This window comes from Pyrus communis, chromosome 9 (assembly GCF_963583255.1).
Source record: "Pyrus communis chromosome 9, drPyrComm1.1, whole genome shotgun sequence".
In the NCBI taxonomy this organism is placed as follows: domain Eukaryota; kingdom Viridiplantae; phylum Streptophyta; class Magnoliopsida; order Rosales; family Rosaceae; genus Pyrus; species Pyrus communis.
This window is the reverse complement of record NC_084811.1, coordinates 5947160-5968499: the sequence shown is the minus strand read 5'-3', so window position 1 is coordinate 5968499 and position 21340 is coordinate 5947160. Positions and strand designations below refer to the sequence as shown.

The 21340-nt window shown below is 38.4% G+C and overlaps 4 protein-coding genes across 5 annotated transcripts; 3 read left to right on the top strand and 1 right to left on the bottom strand.

Moving 5' to 3' along the window:
• Window positions 1-21: 21 nt before the first annotated feature.
• Window positions 22-2284, top strand: LOC137744186 (protein trichome birefringence-like 3). The gene is made up of 6 exons (XM_068484050.1): window positions 22-285; window positions 370-610; window positions 898-1069; window positions 1162-1361; window positions 1620-1778; window positions 1886-2284. The coding sequence occupies exons 1-6, from the start codon at window positions 93-95 to the stop codon at window positions 2217-2219; spliced, it is 1299 nt and encodes a 432-aa protein (XP_068340151.1). The 5' UTR covers window positions 22-92; the 3' UTR covers window positions 2220-2284.
• A 3615-nt stretch (window positions 2285-5899) lies between these two features.
• On the top strand, window positions 5900-8265 carry LOC137745603 (uncharacterized). The gene is made up of 5 exons (XM_068485579.1): window positions 5900-6019; window positions 6179-6277; window positions 7664-7725; window positions 7822-7883; window positions 7984-8265. The coding sequence occupies exons 2-5, from the start codon at window positions 6198-6200 to the stop codon at window positions 8002-8004; spliced, it is 225 nt and encodes a 74-aa protein (XP_068341680.1). The 5' UTR covers window positions 5900-6019; window positions 6179-6197; the 3' UTR covers window positions 8005-8265.
• A 1693-nt stretch (window positions 8266-9958) lies between these two features.
• On the top strand, window positions 9959-12336 carry LOC137745330 (protein SCO1 homolog 1, mitochondrial-like). Its single transcript, XM_068485274.1, has 7 exons — window positions 9959-10214; window positions 10401-10586; window positions 10681-10771; window positions 11220-11432; window positions 11590-11679; window positions 11783-11915; window positions 12014-12336. Exons 1-7 carry the CDS (start codon window positions 10080-10082, stop codon window positions 12120-12122), a joined length of 957 nt encoding a protein of 318 aa, XP_068341375.1. The 5' UTR covers window positions 9959-10079; the 3' UTR covers window positions 12123-12336.
• A 385-nt stretch (window positions 12337-12721) lies between these two features.
• LOC137745329 (AMP deaminase-like) lies at window positions 12722-19989 on the bottom strand. Of its 2 annotated transcripts, none has more exons than XR_011069680.1 (20): window positions 19390-19872; window positions 18277-18434; window positions 17839-18046; window positions 17234-17412; window positions 17089-17140; window positions 16832-16959; window positions 16541-16720; window positions 16255-16322; window positions 15983-16125; window positions 15740-15801; window positions 15304-15417; window positions 15020-15160; window positions 14732-14884; window positions 14317-14370; window positions 14128-14238; window positions 13866-14039; window positions 13696-13776; window positions 13407-13505; window positions 13148-13273; window positions 12722-13072 (listed from the first exon to the last, which is right to left on the bottom strand). XR_011069680.1 is itself a non-coding variant. In XM_068485273.1 (20 exons), the coding sequence occupies exons 1-20, from the start codon at window positions 19751-19753 to the stop codon at window positions 13069-13071; spliced, it is 2538 nt and encodes an 845-aa protein (XP_068341374.1). In that variant the 5' UTR covers window positions 19754-19989; the 3' UTR covers window positions 12722-13068. The 2 variants fall into 2 exon arrangements, 1 of the variants encoding a protein (XP_068341374.1); XM_068485273.1 differs by having other exon boundaries at window positions 13209-13273; window positions 19390-19989.
• Between the last annotated feature and the right edge of the window lie 1351 nt (window positions 19990-21340).

The window sequence follows — 21340 nt, the reverse complement described above, 5'->3', positions numbered from 1 at the left end:
AAACACGTCCTCATCATTCTGTTTGCCCACACACCCTTTCATATAATCCTCCCTTCAAAACCTTTCTCTAGCACTCCACCCTCTCCACAGCCATGAGCTTCCCTCCATCGACTGCATCTGGCGCAATGAAAGTGTTTCGCGGAAAGCTACATTTTCCAATTATCATGGTCTGCGCTATCGCCTTCATCAGTCTCCTCTACACCGAACGGATTGGCATCATTCTTTCCTCCAACCCTTTTTTCAAAGTTAAATCATGTTCCAAAACCAATGCCACTTCGAAAAATAGTAAGTCTAATTAACTACTGATTTTTTTTTCCAACTAAAATTTTCCTAATTGATGTTTTGTGGTCACCAATCACTGTCTAACAGAAAATAGAAATGCTACACTGGATAAGTTGAGGGATACCATATTAGATGATAGGTTTGAGTTTGACCCTGAGGAGTGCAGCATTGAAAATGGAAAGTGGGTGTTCAACCGTTCGATCGAGCCTCTTTACTCGGATAGAAGTTGCCCGTATCTTGATAGGCAAGTTTCGTGTGTCAAGAATGGACGTCCGGATTCTGGCTATCGCTACTGGCAATGGCAGATCCAAGATTGCACATTGCCAAGGTTGGTAACTTACAATGCATGTCAAAACACATCTATGCGGTTTATTATGCAAGCTAGAATGTTGATATATTTATTGGGAGCTGTTATCTGCACTCCGAAAAAAATCATCTTACATCTTCCGAAGTTACAAAAACAAAGGAAGGATGAGTGCAAGATGACTATTTCGGAGTACTGATAATATGCTAGTTTATACAGAGGCATACGCAATCTTCATGGATTAATTTAAATACGTACTGCATGAAGTTCTGTTTTTCTAAACAGTTAATTTCTTACAACTTTGTATGTAGATTTGATCCAGAAGTTGTTCTTAAGAAACTTAGCGGAAAGAGGCTACTTTTTGTTGGGGATTCTTTGCAAAGAGGTCAATGGCAATCTCTAGTCTGTATGGTTGAATCCATCATACCAGAGGACCAAAAGTCCATAAGACGCGGGCACTCTCACACAGTCTTCAGTGCCAAGGTACGTATAGTTCTTAGTTTTCGCTCAGTTGAAACGACGATTAAAGAAAACAATTGAAGGCTTGAAGCTAATCAAAATCTTTCCATCTTCAGGAGTATAATGCAAGTATTGAATTCTACTGGGCTCCATTTCTCGTTGATTCCAATTCTGATGAACAGATAATCGGAAATCCGAAGGAAAGAATACTAAAAGTGGATTCAGTTGCCAAGCATGCCAAATACTGGACAGGAGTTGATATCCTTGTGTTCAACACTTACGTTTGGTGGATGAGCGGCTACACGATCAAATCATAGTAAGTTTAGAGGAATATGTATAAATAGAGCCAGTTAAAAACTTATAACAGAAGTAGAACCGTAGAGACATTAAAATGAAGAGGAACCAAACAAACAGTCTTTATATTTCCGGGTTCTATTCTGATTAAAAGTTCATAACCGGTTCTATTTGTGCATATTTTGTTTTCTAAGAAATTTAACTTTGCCAATGGAGTATCGGCATTTTCTTTTTGGTTTAAGATTGATCAATCTGAGCAACAATGTGTAATTGAACACAGCTGGGGCTCGTTTCCAAACGGAGAAGAAGGGTACGAAGAATTGGAAGCACCGGCTGCCTACAGAATAGCATTGAAGACATGGGCTAACTGGGTCGACACAAATGTGAATCCGAACAAGACCCGTGTTTTTTTCACTACTATGTCCCCTACACACATGAGGTATCTCTCCCATACACAACTTGCTATGATTAAACACAAGATAAAAATTATGCAGAGTATGTTTTTACTAATGACTTGAGTAACAAGTTAAATCTCTAATTCTGCAGAAGCGCAGACTGGGAAAATCCAGATGGGATGAGATGCTTCAACGAAACAAAGCCATACATGAAAAAGGGATTCTGGGGAACTGGTTCGGACAAGAAGATCATGCGTGTGGTGTCCGAAGTAATAAACAAAATGAAATTTCCGGTTTCAGTACTCAATGTAACGCAGATGTCAAATTACAGAGTTGATGCTCACACAAAAGTTTACACCGAAACCGGAGGCCAAGTACTAACTGATGAGCAAAAGGCTGATGTGCTGCACAATTCAGATTGCATACATTGGTGCCTTCCTGGAGTTCCGGACACATGGAATCAAATTTTTGTGGCACATTTATAGCGATAAGAATCGAAAGTAACACGTTTCGGATTTCTGTTCAAGATTCTTGTTTCATTTTTTTTTTTTTAATTGAATTGAATTGAATTAGTACAGCAACAGCTGCTGAAGCAACTTGTATGTTCTTAGTTTTTGTTTTGGCAAATTCCAATCATCCAAGAAACTAGATCATGGTAATTATCCTGGCTGATTTACCATGGTGAATTGCCCTGCAAATCATGTTTCACAACATTACACAAGTGAAATTTGGTAAAATATACAAAACAGTCATCCAAATACACACCATCAAACATGTGAGATGCAAGAAAAATTATTGATCCTAATACAATCACCTTCGCTCCTCGCGTGCTCGTCACATGATCAATGTTGTGAAAGTTGTATACAACTATTACATGTTGACTATTTGCATTCAAACTGGTATTTGTGTCTTTGACTCATCTTGTCCAGAAAGTTGATGCCTATTCTTTGCTTTATTTTTTTTCACTACTACATAACATTGAATAATATTAAAAATAAATAGTTGAGATTGAAATAGAAGATCTTAAACAATTGTGGAAATCAAATTTAATAATTAAAACAGTCATAACATTAAATGGATAACATTAAAGTCACACTTAATGATTTATTTGACAGAAAGTGATCCGTGACTGTTAACTCGCCATGCCAAAAAAGTTTATGGGGCTGTTTTCAGCTTAGTATTTTGTGGCTTCATCAACAAGCTATTGGAGAAGTGCGTGTTACACTACACTTCATCAGGTTTTGTTAATTTGTTTCACCAAGATTATTGAGAGAGAGATGGCGGCTGCATATTCGAGTAGTGTTGTTGCTTTGGTGTCCTTTCTTAATCTGATGGAAATCGTTTTTGGTCAAAATGTTTTTTCAAACTAATTTTTAGTAAAAATTTAAGTGAATTCTGAAAAAGTATTTTAAATGCTTCCTAAAAAATCATTTAAGTGTTTTGGAATCCAAAATCAATTTTATAAAAAATGTTTTCAGTTATTTTAAAATTACATCTAAATGAGCCCTTAGATATTTATTATTTGTTATGACACGCCCCGACCGAGATCAGGGCGTGCTGGCCGTCACGCGGAGGTGACGTAACCATGTGCACAGTGCGGAAGCTAATGAAACAATCATGGAAATAGTAATACGAATAAATAAAAACTGGTTTACATGAAATGATAATAGGTGCAAACGTAAGTGTGACACAAGTTCAGAGCATAACGCCTAAAGCAGTCCAAAAGAAAATGACACAACAACAGTACACCCGAAGGTGGCCCTACGCTGGTGATCGTCTGTCAGAAATGCCGGGAAAGCCCTCTGGGAAACCACCGAACCTGCTAGACAACTAGAACCTGGAGGGGTGCAAAACAAAAGCGTGAATGGGCAAAAACAAAGCTTTTCGAAAACCATTTAATAAATAAGTTATAACCCTTCGCCGTAAAACCTGTATACTTCCCAGAAAATAAACATATGTACGTATAGATATATATATATATATATATATATATATATATATATATATATCAATCATGCTCCAGGATATGCCATGCCAAATCTCACAATGAAATGCAAGTGCTCAGGTGAAAATCATATTAATATCATATAGTCTGGCAGCCGGAGTCACCTAACGTGACCTGTACGGCTGAATCTAGAGCTCAAATCTCAATCTCAATAACTAAACCTGCCCACGAGTCGGAACCACCTAAAGTGGTTTGTACGACAAGCCCGGGTGTAATACATATAAACGCTCTAGTGCTACGATCACGTGAAGGCTGTGCGAATAATCGCGGGTCACCTACGAGTCGGAACCACCTAATATGGTCTGTACGACAGGACTATGCACCTAACTTGGATCCAAGTTGAGCGTGTGGTGCGGGAGGTGAACATCACGTGAAGGACTGTGCCCTACTCTGGGCGGGAGCACTAACACCGGGGGTGCAAGTTATGAGCTCTCTAAGCATCTCAAATCGCCATTGAATGTAAACATGAATAACACTTACCTGGCACTTACATGTGCGTCCGCAGCACCCAATATGCATATGTATATATATACAACTAATAATGCAACCAATGATGCATAAATAACGATAATCTAATGCATGGCATATGGCAAATGACAATTCAAATCAATTTCTGGGAAAATATAAGTATATAGGTATATATGGAAAACCAAAAGCCCACTTACTGATATGTGGAAGGGTCGTAGCCCCCCTGCCTCGAGTGACCACGCTCGTCCTCGGGATAGGTATCACCTATATGCGAAACAACTACAAAAACGTTAATTTTAAAGCACATAACCAACCTTTTGAAATAACTTCTCATACAATGCTCAAATGGGGTGCATGAATACACCAACGTGATCTACTCAACCTCAGGAACATCCCCATATTTTTAAAATAATTTTTCACCACCGCACGCGCCCTCACGCGCCGGCCAAGGCACGGCCACACGCGCCGGCCACGCGCAGGCACGTGCCTGGCACGCTGACGGCATCAACTGACGCCGTAAGGGAATATTCCGTTATCCCTAACGGTTTCTGTCAACGGCGTCAGGAATATTCCGTCAGACTTGACCGAATATTCCGTCGTCTTCTCCAGTGCCGTCGCCGGCACCGGAAAATCGGGAAAATTTCAAACTTCGATATCTTCTTCGTTTTTCAACCAAATTTCACAAAATTGGTACCAAAATGAAGCTTACAACGAGAGGAACACAATCATACCACTTTCAAGTGCTAAAAACCACGAAGTCTCACCTGGAAAATCACCCCAACTCCGGCCAACCTCGAAACTCGTGATCCCGACGTCCAAAACCTTCAAACGAACCACCCCGAGCCTCCTAGGGACCTCACCAAGCTTCCTACAAGCTTGAAATTTCCTAAAACGTGAGAAATCATGTGTGCATGAACAGTACCCGAAATCGGGCATCGTGGATTCGACGTGAAAACGAAGGTGTTCTTACCTGAAAAAGGTATGGTTGGACTCCTACAAGCCTCACGAGCTTGAATATGTGTTTGGATTCCACGATCTGTGAAGGTTTGATAGGTTTGTGGGTGTGTCCGTACGTTTCAAAGGAAATGGGAAGGAATGGGGACTCGGGACAGTGTGCAGGAAACAGGAGGAAAGGTTGTGGTGTGTGGGAAAATGTGTGTGGCCTACAATATGCCAACCAAACTCAAAAACAACCAATAAACGTAAAGAAATCGAACTGGGGGCAATTTTGTCTTTTCACACGTACGTTGTAATATTTCTGGAACGGGCTGTCACATGTTATACACACGATCCTTCACTTATTGGTTGAAGCTTCCAAACAACTCACGTACAAATACAATTTCTTAAGTTTTTGTCATGTGAAGTAACATGACCACCATGTCAGGCATTGTATGTACAAGATGAGTTTGACTACTCACAATAGTGTGCGGTTGACTTGTATTACGACCATTGCAATACTCTAGTATAACATACATGTTTTTTTTCGCTGACAAAACATTTGTTTTGTCACAAAATTCGCCTTAAAAATGAATTTAAGTTCAACCGTATTTAAACTCGAAAGGTTTATTAATTAATACAACTATGACATGTTTACTTATTTCTAAATGAGCGAGAAGGAAATGAATTGAGTCGGATTAAAATTTAAGATCTCCCTTTTTAATCTACTACGTTTATAGTTAACTCAAAGTACGACTCGTGTCTAAAAGGTCTGTATGAATTTAGCCCAGTGGGCCTAAGGTCCGTATAATAGAAGATTCTTCTCTCTGGGAGATCGAGAAGCTGCGCGAACGTCTGATCGCCAACGCTGTTCAGGTAAAACTTCCCAAAAAAAGTTCTTCAAAAAAAAAAAAAAACTTCCCAAAAAATTAGGGTTTTCTCAGTCTCCAATCACATTAGGGCTTTAGGGTTTAGTCGAATCTCTCGCGCCTCTTTTTTCTGAATCGAGTGCGAATTTGCTCTCTATTTAATCAGGTGACTTGAGCATACGGCCATGGCGGGCGGTGGGAACTTCATGAACAGAGTCGTGTCGTACCTCGTCAATGAGCTTCTGGTCGATAGCCTCGCCAACAGGTGATTTCTCGATCCCTTTGATCCTATATGATTAGCTTTGATTGTCGGATTGTTCATTTGTTGAAAGCTTCATTCTCTGGCCACACGGACATCTCCGTTCCCGATTGGCTCGTTCCCTTGAAGCAAAATTAGCTCAAAGCTTCGATTTTGTTTATCAGCTGTGGCGCCAACATTTTATGGTGCTACGGCTTTGGATGCTTTGAGGAAATTTTCGCCGCCAAAGAACGGTTCTTATTGTTATATTTCAATTTTCTCTGATATGTTATGTGCGTTGTGGGGTGGGAATCTTTTGTTTTTTGGGGTGGGAATCTTTTGTTTTTGGGGGTGGGAACTTTTGTTTTTTGGTATCGGTTTTATTTTCGCGTGCTGGTGACTATTGAGGTAGTGGGTGAAGCTTCTCAATAAGCTGTCGGAACTGATAGATTTCTGATTTGTATGCTCCCAGAAGCGAAATAAGCTCACAAAGCCTTCGATTTGTTTTGCCTGCAGTTTAACATTTAGTTCACTGCAGCTTTGTAGGGTTGAGAATATTTTGCCATATTTCTTGGTGTCGTTGTAGGGAAGGATTCTACTGTTTTAACGTTCTCTTCTTGGTGTTTTACTTTATGGTTTGGTGCATTATGCACATTGATGTGGAGATGCTATTTACGCCTGGTGACGCATATTGGTTTGAATTGATTGGACCCTGAAGTTTTTTTCTAAATGATTTCGCAAGTTGTTAAATAAAGCTTCATTTTTTTGGCCTTCAAGATGATTTGCTTCCTCAATAAATTGCTCTTTTGTAGCGAAATTGTCTTGATCTTCCGATGCCAAATTCCAATGACTGTAGTTTTGTCTGATGAATTATACTCATGTTATGCATGTACGTATGTCCCTTTGTAAGAGAAATGTTCATACATAGACCGTAGTTAATTAGCTCAACCATGAATGTATTCCTGCTTCACCCACGTTTATCGTGTTATGCCTAATGATGACTCTGCGTGGGCTTGTAATGATTTTAGAGATGACTGCGAAATTAACAAACCAAAGAGCTGAGATCTTTTTCTATGTTCTTGAAAATTATGTTCTGCATTATTTGGATGAGTAAAATCGGGTCCTACGCTACGTGTTTTTTTATCTCTCTCTTGATGTTCTAGTTTTCTCAATTTCTATTGCCCTCTATGGTGGACCGGTTATGTGGTCCTTAATTCACGACTTAACTTTTTTACACAAGTGCTTCTTCATTTACATTACTAGGAGCGATGACTATCTGTCATTGGGATCATTGCTAACTTCCATGTCCTTACATACAAAAATTGTTTGCATGTTGTTTAGAATAGTCACAGACTGTAGTTTTTACCTGTGACGATTATTTATACCTAACTTAGAAGTTTTCTGGTTTTTCAGCCGTGCATTCCAAAGGTTTGCTGTGAAAACATCGAAGAGGATTGAAGATATTCAAAATATTGGTAACGTTTACTTTGTACTTAAACGATTTTGTTTGGCGTGCTGCACCTTTGAGTATATCATGCTGAGGGTGTTATAAATTGGTTTTGGTTATGCAGCTGCAAAGAAGAAGGAACAGCTTGCCGAGCAGATGAAGGATTTCTCGAAGAACATGGAAGATGTGAGTTTCTTTTCCTTGAAATAATTGTTCACTCCGAATCGTTGAAAACATATGTTATTTAGCGTCTGATGGCATCTGCTTTTGTTTTTCCTGGCTGCAGTCTTTCAAAGATGGTCGATGAAGGGTGATACCTGAGCGGTCGTTGGCCTGGTTTTCCAAACATGTGTGTACATATGGAATCATATTCCTTTCTTTCTCCACTGCCTTCAAGAGTGGAGCCAAATTTTAAGTTTTTAAGATTTGCATTTGAATGCTTTTTCTGGGATGACAAACGCTTTCTGCCGACCACATGTTAAATATAAGTCCCAGTGCATTGAGAAAACAAAATACAGTATATGAGAATGGTTTTACTTCTAGTAACACCGACACATTTTGCGATAAATCTCTACACCTAGCAATAGGCGAGGCATTTTGTGATAAAAATCTGTACTTGGCAATTGTTGGGATAGTATTAGTGTGGTTAGAAATGGGACAGTTTCCCGTCTCTTTAGGGGGCGTTTGTTGCGCTGGACTATCTCGGACTGGATTAGCTTCAAGGACTAAGTTGGACTGGCTTAGACTAGATTAAATTGGATTAACTTAGTGAAGCGTTTGGTGCAGTATTGGACTAAGAAGCTGGATAATAACAAATTATAATATTATATTATTTAATATATAAATTATTAATATTTTATTATGATCTTATCTTTTTCTTCATTTTTTCCTACCATTTCCTCGTTAAATTGGATGAAGTTAGCACCGCCAAAAAATTCATCACCATCCCTGGACCGAGATCTTAGCTTTGAATGCTCGAATCTGTCATGGATTTGAAGAAGCCCAAACAGGCCGAGACTTCCAGGCCATTTTCCAGCCACATTCGACCACATTTTGGCCTCGATTCAAGTAAGATCGTAATCTTGTCACTCCCAGCTAAAATTTGGTATATTTTGTATGAAAGTTGGTTGTGAAATGGATTTGAAAGAGAGTCGGAAAGTTAATGATTGATCTAGGTGACCGGAGATGACGAGGAGTCTGTCGAGAGTGGTCGTTGAGCATGACGAAGACGAGAAAGAGAAGATAGTCTTAGCTAGTCTCATGGTTATTGGGGGGTCTTGCTAAGACCTCTTAGTGAAGGGTTTTGTCCATGCTAGTCCCCTTTAGTCTCATTAATGTTAGTCCCAGCATGGAACAAACACAGTATTGGACTAATAGCTAGTCCAGTCCAGTCCAGTCCAACTTAGTGAGGGCAAACAAACGCCCCCTTAAATATTAGAGCATATGCCAGGTGCTTTAGAAAGCCCTTCTAAGACCTTTCACAATTGTTTGAGTGAGTGTGATAGTTATATTTATGTATAGGAATCAGGTAACCTAAGTTTTATATTTATAAACTATTGTTACACAAGTGTTGGTTCAATTTATTGGTGTCCCATTTACATTTTTCGATCTAATGGGGAATGCCTAAGGGCGTACGTGGAAATGCATTTTAAAACAGTTAAGGTGTATTCATATTAGTAAAGGTGCTTTCGACCATATTGGCAAAAAGTGTTCACAGTGCTCGGTTGAAAAAAAAACCCAACAGGATTCTCTCCGCATTTTTTGGTGAAGATTTTGGAGACTCGTAAATTATGTTCGTTCATCGTACATCGTGCAGTCAGAAATTATTTTAAATATTTTTATTTACAATTAAGCACAAACAGTATTTGATAAAAATTGATTGTATAATGTACGATGAATGGACATGATTCATAGATTCTCGGGATCCTTACAAAGAGGATCTGAATTCTACATAAATAGTCGTGTGTTTATTTTAATGAGCATTTTAAGTACTTTTTAGGGCCTTTTTGCTAAAACTTTCCACGTGCTTCTATTAGAAGTGTTACCGAAAGAGCCTTTGAGCATGAGGGTTTTTTTAAGAGTCAAACTTTCAGACGGACCATGTAAAGTGTGACGAAAACCTTAAAAAGCACAATTACTTCAGCATGTTCTAATAAGCACTTTTAACAAGAGCGATGCTAAACCAGCTAGTCCCAAACGGGTACTAACTCCTCTACAAAAACATAAAGCCCATCAAAATTTTTTGGTTTTGGGCCATTCTCACTGTTACAGATATAAACCTCCAAACGCCATTGCAAATCTGATAAGAAAACCGAGAAGGGGTTTTAGCTTTCTTCGCCAGAAAACCGAAAAGGGTTTAGCTTTCTCTCCACTCCACCATCCATGGCGTCCATCATTTCCAGGACCGTTAACCATCTCCGCCACGTCAACCGCTCAGTGATCCGATCCGGGTTGCCGAATCCACCGCCACCGCTCGCCGACTCTCTCCAAAATCGGCATCTTCCACTCCTCGGACAGGTTCGTCTCCTTCAACTCTTTTCTGCTAATACTCAGTCTGCCTCTAGAGAAAAATCAAGCAAATATTCAAGCTTCGCATTCTTTGTTCTCCTTTTGTTTCTCTGCATCCAAACACTCGAGCTTACTTCCTTTTCTGTTGTTTGTTCTTATTTAATATGTTTTTTCTGGTATCTGCTTGAATTGCAGTCGTTGGCGATTTATCAAAGATCTCTTTTTTCAACGACACCCATTACTACGGCGGAAAATCAAGGAAACCCTGAACCCAAAACCTCGGAAAGTGCAAATTCTGGTAAATCTGGTGATTCTGGTGAAGGGAACAAGTCTGGGGAATCACATGAGAGTAGTAATGCCGGAAAATCTATTCGTGGAGGGGTAATCTATACGATGCCGTATAACGATTTTTCTTAGATGTTTGGAGGTGGAAATGTGAATGTAATTTCGTTTGATTTTGTGGGCGATTTTGCAGCCTGTTTCGTGGTTGAGTTTTCTGCTGCTGGTGGCGACTGGAGCCGGAATTATACTCTATTACGACAAGGAAAAGAGACAACATATTGAAGGTAGACTACTATGGTGAGTTGGATTGTATGTGAGTTTTGTATGTTGGACTTCAATTCGTGGGTCTGCAACTTTGTTAGCGGTGCTCTTTGATCTTGCCCGTGTTGTATTTGATGCATAACGGATACCCATCATCAAGTTGCAGGTTTATAAGGTGCTTAATGTTGATTTAAGTCAGTGATAAGTACTCATATGGCTATTAGGCACGCAATACATGATTAAGCGCGTCCATGTCACCTGTTGCCTTTTTGATTGAGTATATCTCATTGTATTCTTCTTCATTTCGAATGTTTATGTCCAGTTTGCATTCAAAGTAGAGTAAAATGTCATTATTTTGTATCAATTCATTGCTTCTCGCTTCTTCTCGTAGGCTCGATATCTGATTTTTCTCATTTTTACTTCCCTGTAATATAAATTTTGTTTCTATTAATTGACAATATTTTGCTGCAGAAATATTTAAGGCATCCAAGGAAGTAAAGCAAGGACCATCTGTGGGAAAAGCTGCCATTGGGGGTCCATTCAATCTTATCAACCATGATGGGAAGCGAGTAACTGAAAAAGATTTTTTGGGGAATTGGACTTTGATGTACTTTGGTTTCACTCACTGCCCTGATATCTGCCCAGATGAGCTAGTAAAGCTAGCTGCTGCGGTTGATAAATTAAGTAAGTCTTACTTTTTTACGAGGGTCAACCTTTTTTTTCTCTTGTCTCGCCGATAGTGCAGATCATAGAATTTCAATAGGCATGACCTTTAGCTTTGATCCTCTGTATCTCAAGCATGTGATGCTGAGATTTTTTATGGTCTGTTGCGTGTGTGCAGAGAAAGATGCAGGGATTGAGATAGTGCCCCTGTTCATATCTGTTGATCCTGAGAGGGATACCGTCGAGCAAGTCCGTGAATATGTGAAGGGTACTTCTCAAGATTTAAGTGTGCACCATAGATATACTAAGAATGACCATTCATCACATAGTGTAAGTTCTTCTTATCTGATATGTTTTCTCAACTGTCTCAGAGTTTCATCCAAAGCTGATTGGCTTAACTGGTAACCCTGATGAGATACGGAGTGTTGCTCATGCATATCGTGTGTACTATATGAAGACAACAGAAGAAGACTCAGATTATCTTGTGGACCATTCCATAGTCATGTATGTATTCAATCATTATGTTCTGCTTTCTTGAGTGGAAGTCGAAAAATAGTTGTTTGTGTCATTCCAGTATTGAAATCAATGATTATTTTGTGCAGGTACTTGATGAGCCCCAAGATGGAATTTGTGAAATTTTTCGGAAAGAACAACGATGTTGACTCACTTGCTGAAGGTATAACGAAAGAGATAAAGCAGTACAAAAAATAGCAAAATAGTTTTCCCTTCACCCCAAGTGAATAATTTTCTATGGTTACTTTTCAAATTTACGTTATGAGTCGATAGCTCGATCCTCGATTTCCTTGTTTTGGTAGTTGCCATTATCTAAGTTGAGAGAATGTACTGAGTAAATTTGTTTGAATTTCAAATTTTACATGTCTAGTTGGTTTACAATTTTACTATACAGAAAGAGGGTCTTTGCCCATCCAGGCCTGCTGGGGTAGGATTCTGCCAAGTGGTGTCATTTTATATGTACGCTTGTATTGCTTTTATTGGTCAGTTCCTAACTAATGAAATGTTAGTTTGGTTGGTTAAGCTGCTCGTTGGCCACCAAACTGGTTGAGTATTCAGTTTTATGAAAGATGTTCCCGCTGCAATTGGGTTACCAACGAATTCGACTCTGCTGTTCACGAAACAACCTCGGGTCCGTTTTTCGTCTTTGATTTCTCAACCATGAAGCCATTCAGACTTGGTTGTTCATGGTGTTGAATGCTGCATGTATGCATCTTGAGTTGTACTGTTAGGTTGCAAGAGCACAAGGCAAACATTGCTAAGCATTTCATGCGGTACAGTGAAAAACGAGCGAAAACTCGAAACAAAGCGAGTTTCTTTCCTCTTGCTGATAGGTCTTTATATGGTGACATCTTACATAGTTTTACATAAAACTAACTGCGACATTACGCTATTAAGGTTACATTGAGGCTAATTATTAACTTAACCTAATTAACTTGGGTACAAAAACCACTTCTTATTTGACTTAAGGCCATGTAGTGGCGTTTTTTCGCTGTTTGTATTTTTGATCGAGCATATACATGTCCACCTCATTTCTGGAACCAAAGTTTTCCTTGTGTTTGCATATGGCTTCTCCGGTGCCCGTAATCTCAGTTTCCATGATTATCGTAATTTCACAGAGGTACAGGGCATACGTGCAACTTCCTCACCTGAAAAAATATGTTTTGGTAAGATTTTCTACCAAAATACCTATTATTTGAACAAGAATCGCTATCCAGTCCTACCTCCCGTATCATATTACTCTTCAAGAAGGGCTTGAAGTTGCATATGCCTTTTGGGATTCACCTGTCAACTTCGTTTGGGATATTGGCCTTGCCGAGATAAACCTGTTGCATCTCTTCTCTCCAGATCTGCAAGCACAGTGATTGGTAAATTTCTTAGTTCCCTCAGTATTTTCCTCTGTGTGTGTGTGTGTGTCTGTGAGAGAGAGATGAGGCATAGAACAAACTATGACTGGAAAAAATCTCAGAGAAAGTTCCACACCGTGTCACGAAATTGCACCCGGATATGAGGCACATTTGTTTTGTGGATATCATTTCCACCTGGTCCTCTCTTGTAGTACTCTCTACCGATCCAGTGCGACTGCACCACAAAATTAGATGACTCAAGTTCAACTCTAGAGGAACTATTCGGACATATTATATGCCATTGCAGAGAAATCATAAACATAAAACTTATCACAAACCAAACAAATGTGGTTAACATACTAAAGAAAACCAATTGCAATATGTGAGAACTACAAATCATGTATGTCGGTAACGCGGTAACTTACCTTCAGTGCATGTGAAAAACCTGATTGGTAGACTGAATTACGCGCAATTTCACATAGATCACATGAGCTCAATTTCCATACCTGCAAAGGAAGAACTTCTAAATATTTGGGCCTTTATATACCTTTAGCTTAAGTGAGAGTGAGTAGAGAGAGAGAAAGAGAGCGCTCACAGAAGCAGCTATACTATATTCTTCCACCAAAGGTTCTTTTGTTAAGTGGATTTGGAGAGGATCATCGGTGGAAAGAGAAACATTAAGACCCCGTAAGAAAAACATAGGAAAAGGGTTCCGATGGTAGTCCAAAAACAACGAATTGTTGCTCAGGGGTGACATAGCCAGACCAATCTGATGAAACAAACAGCACATGGCAGCCAATCAAAAATTGCAAATGATACGTCGCTTATATAAAATAAGAATATTTTCTCTTCCTTACCTGGGCTAAGTAATACAGATATTGAAGTACAGGAGATTTTCTCAAATTGATTCCATGTGCAATATTATTTGCGGTAAGAAATGTTGCAGCAAGGTGGTCAATGTCACCGGCCTGAAAAATATTGAATAAATGAGTTTCACATTATGAAATACTTGTGATCAAATAGAAAATAAATCTTTTAATAAATACCTCCCCAGAATGTGGACGGAATTTGATTGTCGTCATGCCCTTAGATTCACGAAGCTGAAAACAAAATTCCAACAGCTCAGCACTTGATGGCAATTTATGACAAACATATATGAAGTATCACAATTTGGAAGACTACAAAACGAGATAAGCAACCAATAAACATCGTAAATAAACATCGAAATATGTGAGCAAATATGCAAACCAAGCCATGTAAAGTTAAGAACCAAAATTCGTGAAATCTAAGCCCTGGGGTTGCAACCAAAATGAACGAGACAGACAACTTTGGAAGAAGAAAAGGAGGATTCCCAAGAATGCTGCCCTAGTCAAAGTTGTTCATCCAACTTGTATGGGGAATAGAATGTAGGTAATAGAATACATAGTACGGTATAAAATTCTCTGTCTGCAGAATATGTACCTTGTTTAATGCGTAGAGATTAGCATAACAGTAGTACACGTAGTATGAAAATGCAGGATTGAATACATTGGTCCATTGTGCTGGTGTTGGCATGTGTTTCGTGGGGCGTCTTTCAGGCTTGGTCTCATCATCCACCAAATCTAACCCCACAACCTGGAATTTCAAACATTTTTAACTCAAGCATTTATTTTGGAAATAGATAAATGCTTCGAAACATGAAACACACACACGAGAGAGAGAAAGAGATGTTTCAGGGAAAAGATTGTAGATTTTGACAAGATGGCAAACCTGTTTCAGGAAAACGTGCAACTGTGGATGGGAATCTGGATCTACAGTAACCTCAAACAGTGGAATAAAGATATTGTCAAGAATGTTCTGAAATGATGTTACTATTCCCATTTCCTTGTATATATTGTACAGCCGGGGCAGCTGAAAGAAGAAGAAACATACAAGCACTAAACGTATGAGTAGCATTCACGAATTTTATCTGAAAAAAGTACTTAAGTGGAACAGTACAATACAATCCCAAGATTATTACAAATGTTACAGAGAAGTACAATTTTTCCATTTACCTGAATCAACCAAACAACATTCCCACTGTACAATTCATTGTTCACTATCCAACTGGCCATTTGGTCCCACTCACTCTGCTTCCTACCATAAATCGATACCCTGTACTCAGCCATCTGCAGAAAAGAAATGGAGCATCAGGCGAGGCTGATCTATCCAAACATACAGAAAGATAACAAAGACAAACAAGTGGCCTTTGGTTCCATAGTCAGACATGGCAAGGGAAGGATAACTCAGAAACCTAAATCTTATCCACATATCCCTATGGTTAAATGAATTTAGATAAATCAAGAAATCACACAATTAAAAACTCGACCACAATATGGAGAACTAATCTCATCTTAACAAGCATACTTGCAAAAGAAGCGACTAAGAAGAGAAGATAGAAACTAGAACATGTATAAAAACCCATCCGCAAACAGAAGAGCAAGGAAGCACCTGATATTTACTGGCAGCAAGATCAGAAAACACTTGCTTTGTCAGCTCAGCAAGGAAACGTCCTATTCAAGAAGAGATTATCAAATCCCACAGTTTATATATTGATCAAAGACAAAAAACTAAGCTTCAACAAAATTGATTTGAACTGGATAGAAACGACTACTCAAGCTCATGGTTTAAGATATCTAATTCTTAACTATAACCCAGTAACCTTATAATAGTTGAGAAAACAAAAAACTATACCTTGAATAAGATTATCCTGCTTAAGGAAAATCTCCCGGAGCCTACTTTGACCACAAGGGTTGTACTTAAGATTAAACTTATCGAAACGATGAAATGTGCTCTTGTCAGCATGAACATCCAAAAGGTCAACATTCAGGTCGTATCTGTTGAAACAAATGTGAAAAGATATTACATCCGGCATCTTAAAATATACATTACAAATACCTGAACAAGGATTGATAATAAGATAAGAAATGTATCTTTTTTATTAATTAAAAGAGGCAAACGAATACCCAGTCAAATCCAAACTCTCAAAAACCTCTTTCAAGGTCAAATAGGTTCCATCTCTAAATATTACAACCTGATAAGAAGCACAGAACTTGAGGTATTAGTGAAAATCATGCAATAACCATAACCAAAATTACAATAAATCTCATTGCAACCAACAGTTGAGTGACTATATGCATAGCACCTTACAAACTTGATAGTTTGGAATGATTATCCACAGTTGATAGAAATAAATGGAAGAAAAATGAGATAACTGCTGGACAACATATCTGCATAATGATTTCAAATTACCTCATCAGGCTCCTTCCTCAACTTTGATTTTATAAACCTCAACAGATGTTTCTGGTTCATGCATGCTGAGTGATGAACATGTGTATCTACTTTTCTGACATTATAAAAGTCACGATGAGGAGCACTTTTCTGAGCCAGAAACTCCCTATCCGCATTAAGCATTAAGTGAAGATTGAATTTCTGAATGATTGACAAAAAAGAACATTGTCAAACAACTATTACTACTGCCGTGTAGAAAAAAGCATTGGAAGGCATCTTAATGATTAAAAAATTATCAACAAGTCTTTTTACTTGTTCCAGAAGATTCAGCCGATGATGGCATAAAGTTCTGATATTCCCTGCTGCTATAACTCGGAGTATGTGATGTAGGTCAGTGAAAAAGGTTGTTGCATCAGCAACAGGAAAAAGGTCTTCTTTTGCTGCAAAAGAGGAGGGAGGGTAAATGTGCATCAAGATCTCTACATATGAAAATCATCAAAAAGAACACAAACGAATAAAAGTCCCTCAGATATGACAAACAAACACTATGCACAAAAACAGCCACTTACAATCTTTATTTGGATACACATGAATGACCCCGTCTTGCATTTCAAAATAATGCTGCCAAATAAAGGAGAATGTTAATTGGACAACAGAAGAACACAGGTTTCCTGAGTTATAGCTTATAGACTAAATTACCAAGTACAAACTCACATCAGATTTCCCCTCAGAAGTATATAAAAATGGTGCTGGGTTGGGTTTTGGGGTACTTGGGTCTGTTATAATTTCTTTCTCCCACGGAGCAACTGTCTCACTGAATAAATATCTTTTTCGCAATTTGAGGCATTCTTGAAGAACCTCGTATACCTCCGCTTCATCGCTAGATGGCACTTCTGAAAAATTATAGATAAAGATAGAACCATGAAGATGACATCCTGATTCCCCAGTTTCAATATTACAATTTACAATCAGCTTCTTAAAACTACTTCAAAAACACCATCATTGAATCATTAAAACCAACAAATAGGAAGCACAAATATGGTAAACAGGGGAAGTTGAAAGGAACAATGTTCAGATTTTGACCACGAACATTGTACAACCATGAATATTTCTTGAAAATGATATTGAAAATTTAATAGAACTAATGTATTAATATATATATATATGACTACTCAGCAAAAAGTCATGTTCAATCATATACAGCAGTCAGCAGGTCTATCCAAAACGCTTCACAGCTACACATATTTGTAAATATATGCATGAAATAAATAAACAAATCAACCAAAAACGTGTATATCTAGCAAAGAGAGAATTCATACCCGTTGGAGTAATTTTAAGTCGTGCAAAAGTCTCTTGTTCTGGCTCTTTCCTTAGGATATCAGCTGCAATTGGATCAGGCTGGACACCATGCAGATCACCAGATACACTATGGGACCTAATCATACTTGTAGCAGCTATAGGCATTTGCTCTCCGTTGGCATTAACATGGTTCGGTAAATTTTCATATATGATCTTACCATCCGGCCCCTGTAAGTGATGTCAAAGTAGTCCAGAGATCCGTATGGAAGTTTCATGAATAACAGAAATCAACATAAATAGTTCGCCTGATAAATAAACTTTAGCTGGATTGTGTGATAATAATGTGTGGCCACAACTAAAGTCCAACAAGAGCATGTCACTTTAACTTTAGTGCAAGTAATATTATGGTTGTTTGCACCGCCTCTGACAGACAATGCACAGAAGCTGAATAAACTCACCACAGTGCCAAGTTTAGAATTGTCAGTCATGTTATCCTCATCATCTGATCCTTCTACGCTCTCAAAGGCACTTGCACTTGCAACTGGAGACTTGGGAGAAATTTGTTGGATAAGACTGCCTGTTCTCTTAACTGAATTCGCACGCTCAGTAGATTTCCCTGAAAAAGAAGAACTCTGTACTTAAACAGCACAGAAAAATGGCACCTATCTCATTGGTTTGTTCATATCAACAATTTGAGGATGACAGAAAGTAACCCTAATATCTTACTCGAAGGCAAGAAATCAAATCAGAGGTTAAATTGGAAACTCATGAAACACTAGGCATTTAAACATTTCTATTATTTCCCATCCTGATAACAATTTCAAGCATAAACAAATTTACATTATGAAAGAAAATATCTCCACGTTACTTGCATTAATCTCATTGTAAGTTCTTTGCCACCTTGACCCAGCCTATAGTGCCACTTAAGTGTTAAGGGGAAATTTAAAATCCATTTGCCAGTTTGCACATGGATAACATATGCTTGAAAAATTTGTCTCATCGCATTTGTGTCGTGTATCCGGTCTGTTTCGTATATATTAAAATTGTCGTATACGATCTGTGTCGTGCAAAGTAAGTATCTTTCCTTGTTGTTATTCGACAGTTAAAGATTTGCTCACACAGAATTCTATCAATTTCTTTTCTTTGTTTCTTTCTTCATGGGACAATCAAGTAACTTCATGAATCACAGTAGCCACAACATACCTAATCCGGCGGTGGCTTCCAACAACTAAGTTCTCAGACCGAAAAAACACAAAGTATTGTTCATTGGTTAGCTAAAGAAATGAAAGTAAATGAGTGTCCTTCCTATGCTTCTCAACATAAAGATACACCATTTATGCCAATACCTATTAGCATTTCAATTAGTACAAACTTATGTTACAAAATACCAATACATAGTAGTAATTTAGAAGGAGTACTTAAGGCATTGATAATCTAATGAAAACCATATCACAAGTCTAAGTGATGAAGCCAGTCCAAAAAGCCACGACGTACTGCTATACGCATCAAATTGAAAGTCAGAAATTAAAGCGAAATTGATTACTGTAGTGACAAGTTCAGCTGAGCCATACCTTCCGGGAGAGTGTGCAGCCTCGGCAACCCCTCCGGAATACCGTCGACGGGAAGGCAACCGTTGCGCCTATGATCATCGCCGCCAATCCCTCCGGAAATTGCCGTCACGTCCGGCAAAGACGCCGAGTTCCGCCGGTAATAGCCGCTGCCCTTGCGCCGCGCGTGGCTTCTACGCTTCTTCATGCGCTGCGGCGAGTCACAGCCGCCGTCGGAGTCCCCCTCCCTCTCCCTCTCCCTCTCCATCGTCTTGGCGAACTCCAATAGCTGAGTTAGGGTTTTGCGGTGCATGTAGTAGGCCGACACGGCAACCAGCGAAGCTCCAACCAGAGCCGCCATGGCCAAATGTGTCGCTGACGACTCCATTTCTCTCGGCCACTCGCTCCGCTTCCGCTGCTGAGGAAAGGGAATCAGGAGAGAGAAAATGTCGGTCCGATTGGATTGTGTGAGTTCTAGAGAGACAAAACAAAACCCTACTGAGAGCTGAGCAGGGGGGAGAGAGAGAGAGAGAGAACAGAGATAGTGCACTCTGTTTGTACTCGGGACAGGCGAGACTTGCGTCAGTATTTATAGGGAAGCTGAGAGCAGAGGAGGACATATTCCCTCTTCTTTTTTTTTTTTTTCCTTTTATCGGCGGTGATAGTTATATTAGAAAATTCATTTTTTTAAATTACAGGAAAATGTTGAGTGCTTGCTGCTTTCTTTCGCCGCTTTTGCAGATTAAATTTTAATAATTATTATTTGTCCTTAATTATTTGTACGTTGCAATGCTTCAACTTTTTTTAATTAAAGATGTATTTAAAAAATAATGGGGATGCAAATTAGCTTAGGCTAAAATTTTATTTAGCAATAAATGATAAAAATTCATTTTTAATGGGACAAAACTAGCTTGAGCTAGAAAATAATATCTTCGTTTACCGTCCTACTCATCACTGTTAGATGAGCTTATATTTTAAAATATGTGTGGTGAATAGAAAAAAATTTCAAATTTAAACTCATTCAATAATAATAAGTAGGCTAGTTTCATGGGTAGTTTCCATTTGGGGGATACATTTAGTCTTTAGCCCATAGCCTTTGCCCCTCCCCTTAGTACCCAATGTGTTTGTCAAATTTAAGATCTCTCAGTTACATTTGACGAAAAATATCATTACACTGTTGTACTACATGATCATATATCTAAAATCTCGAGTTCGAATTCTCATCACTTAGCAATCAAATTATTTTTTTGTGTTAGAAGAAATTATTATTGAAAAAAATAATAATAATAATTTAATCTAATTTAGTATCGAACTCTCATGTAAGGCTACAAAGGTAGAAAGCAGAGGGCAGAGGAAGCATGTCGTGTACACGGCAGTGTGGATTTGTTGAGTGACTTTCGTTATCCGCGAATACCATGAGATGCCAGATATGCTTCGAGAAGGATTTTCTGGGCACGTAATTAGTTGCAAAGTCAATGATTATTTAACAAAACAAGAAAACGTAATATTGTTATTTGTTTCCAGCTTTGAGCTTGAAGAAGGCAAATGGAAAATAAATAAATAAATGAGATTTGGTATCCCAAAATAAAGCTTTTTTAATTAATAATGGGATTCGATATTTACATCACAATCCCAAACTAGCAATTTGAATGGGAATGATTTATAATGAGAAATGTTTGAGGAACTCTTTTAAAAGTGAGATTTTTTATGAATTATATGCCATCTTATGTCTTTGTCATTACATTTTATAATATTAGCACGAGAATTAACGTTAAACTGTAAGGTGACAGAGAGTTCATAAAGAGTTTCACTTTAAAAGAGTTAGAAATGCTAAAGGACTAAGGAGATTTTCTCAAATAGTGACTCTATGTCATCTCACAGTTTAACATCAATTCACGTGCTAATATTGTGGTAAAAACGTGAGATGACAAGGAGTCCATAAATCTTGTGTACCAATTTATTTTTCATCTTTCAA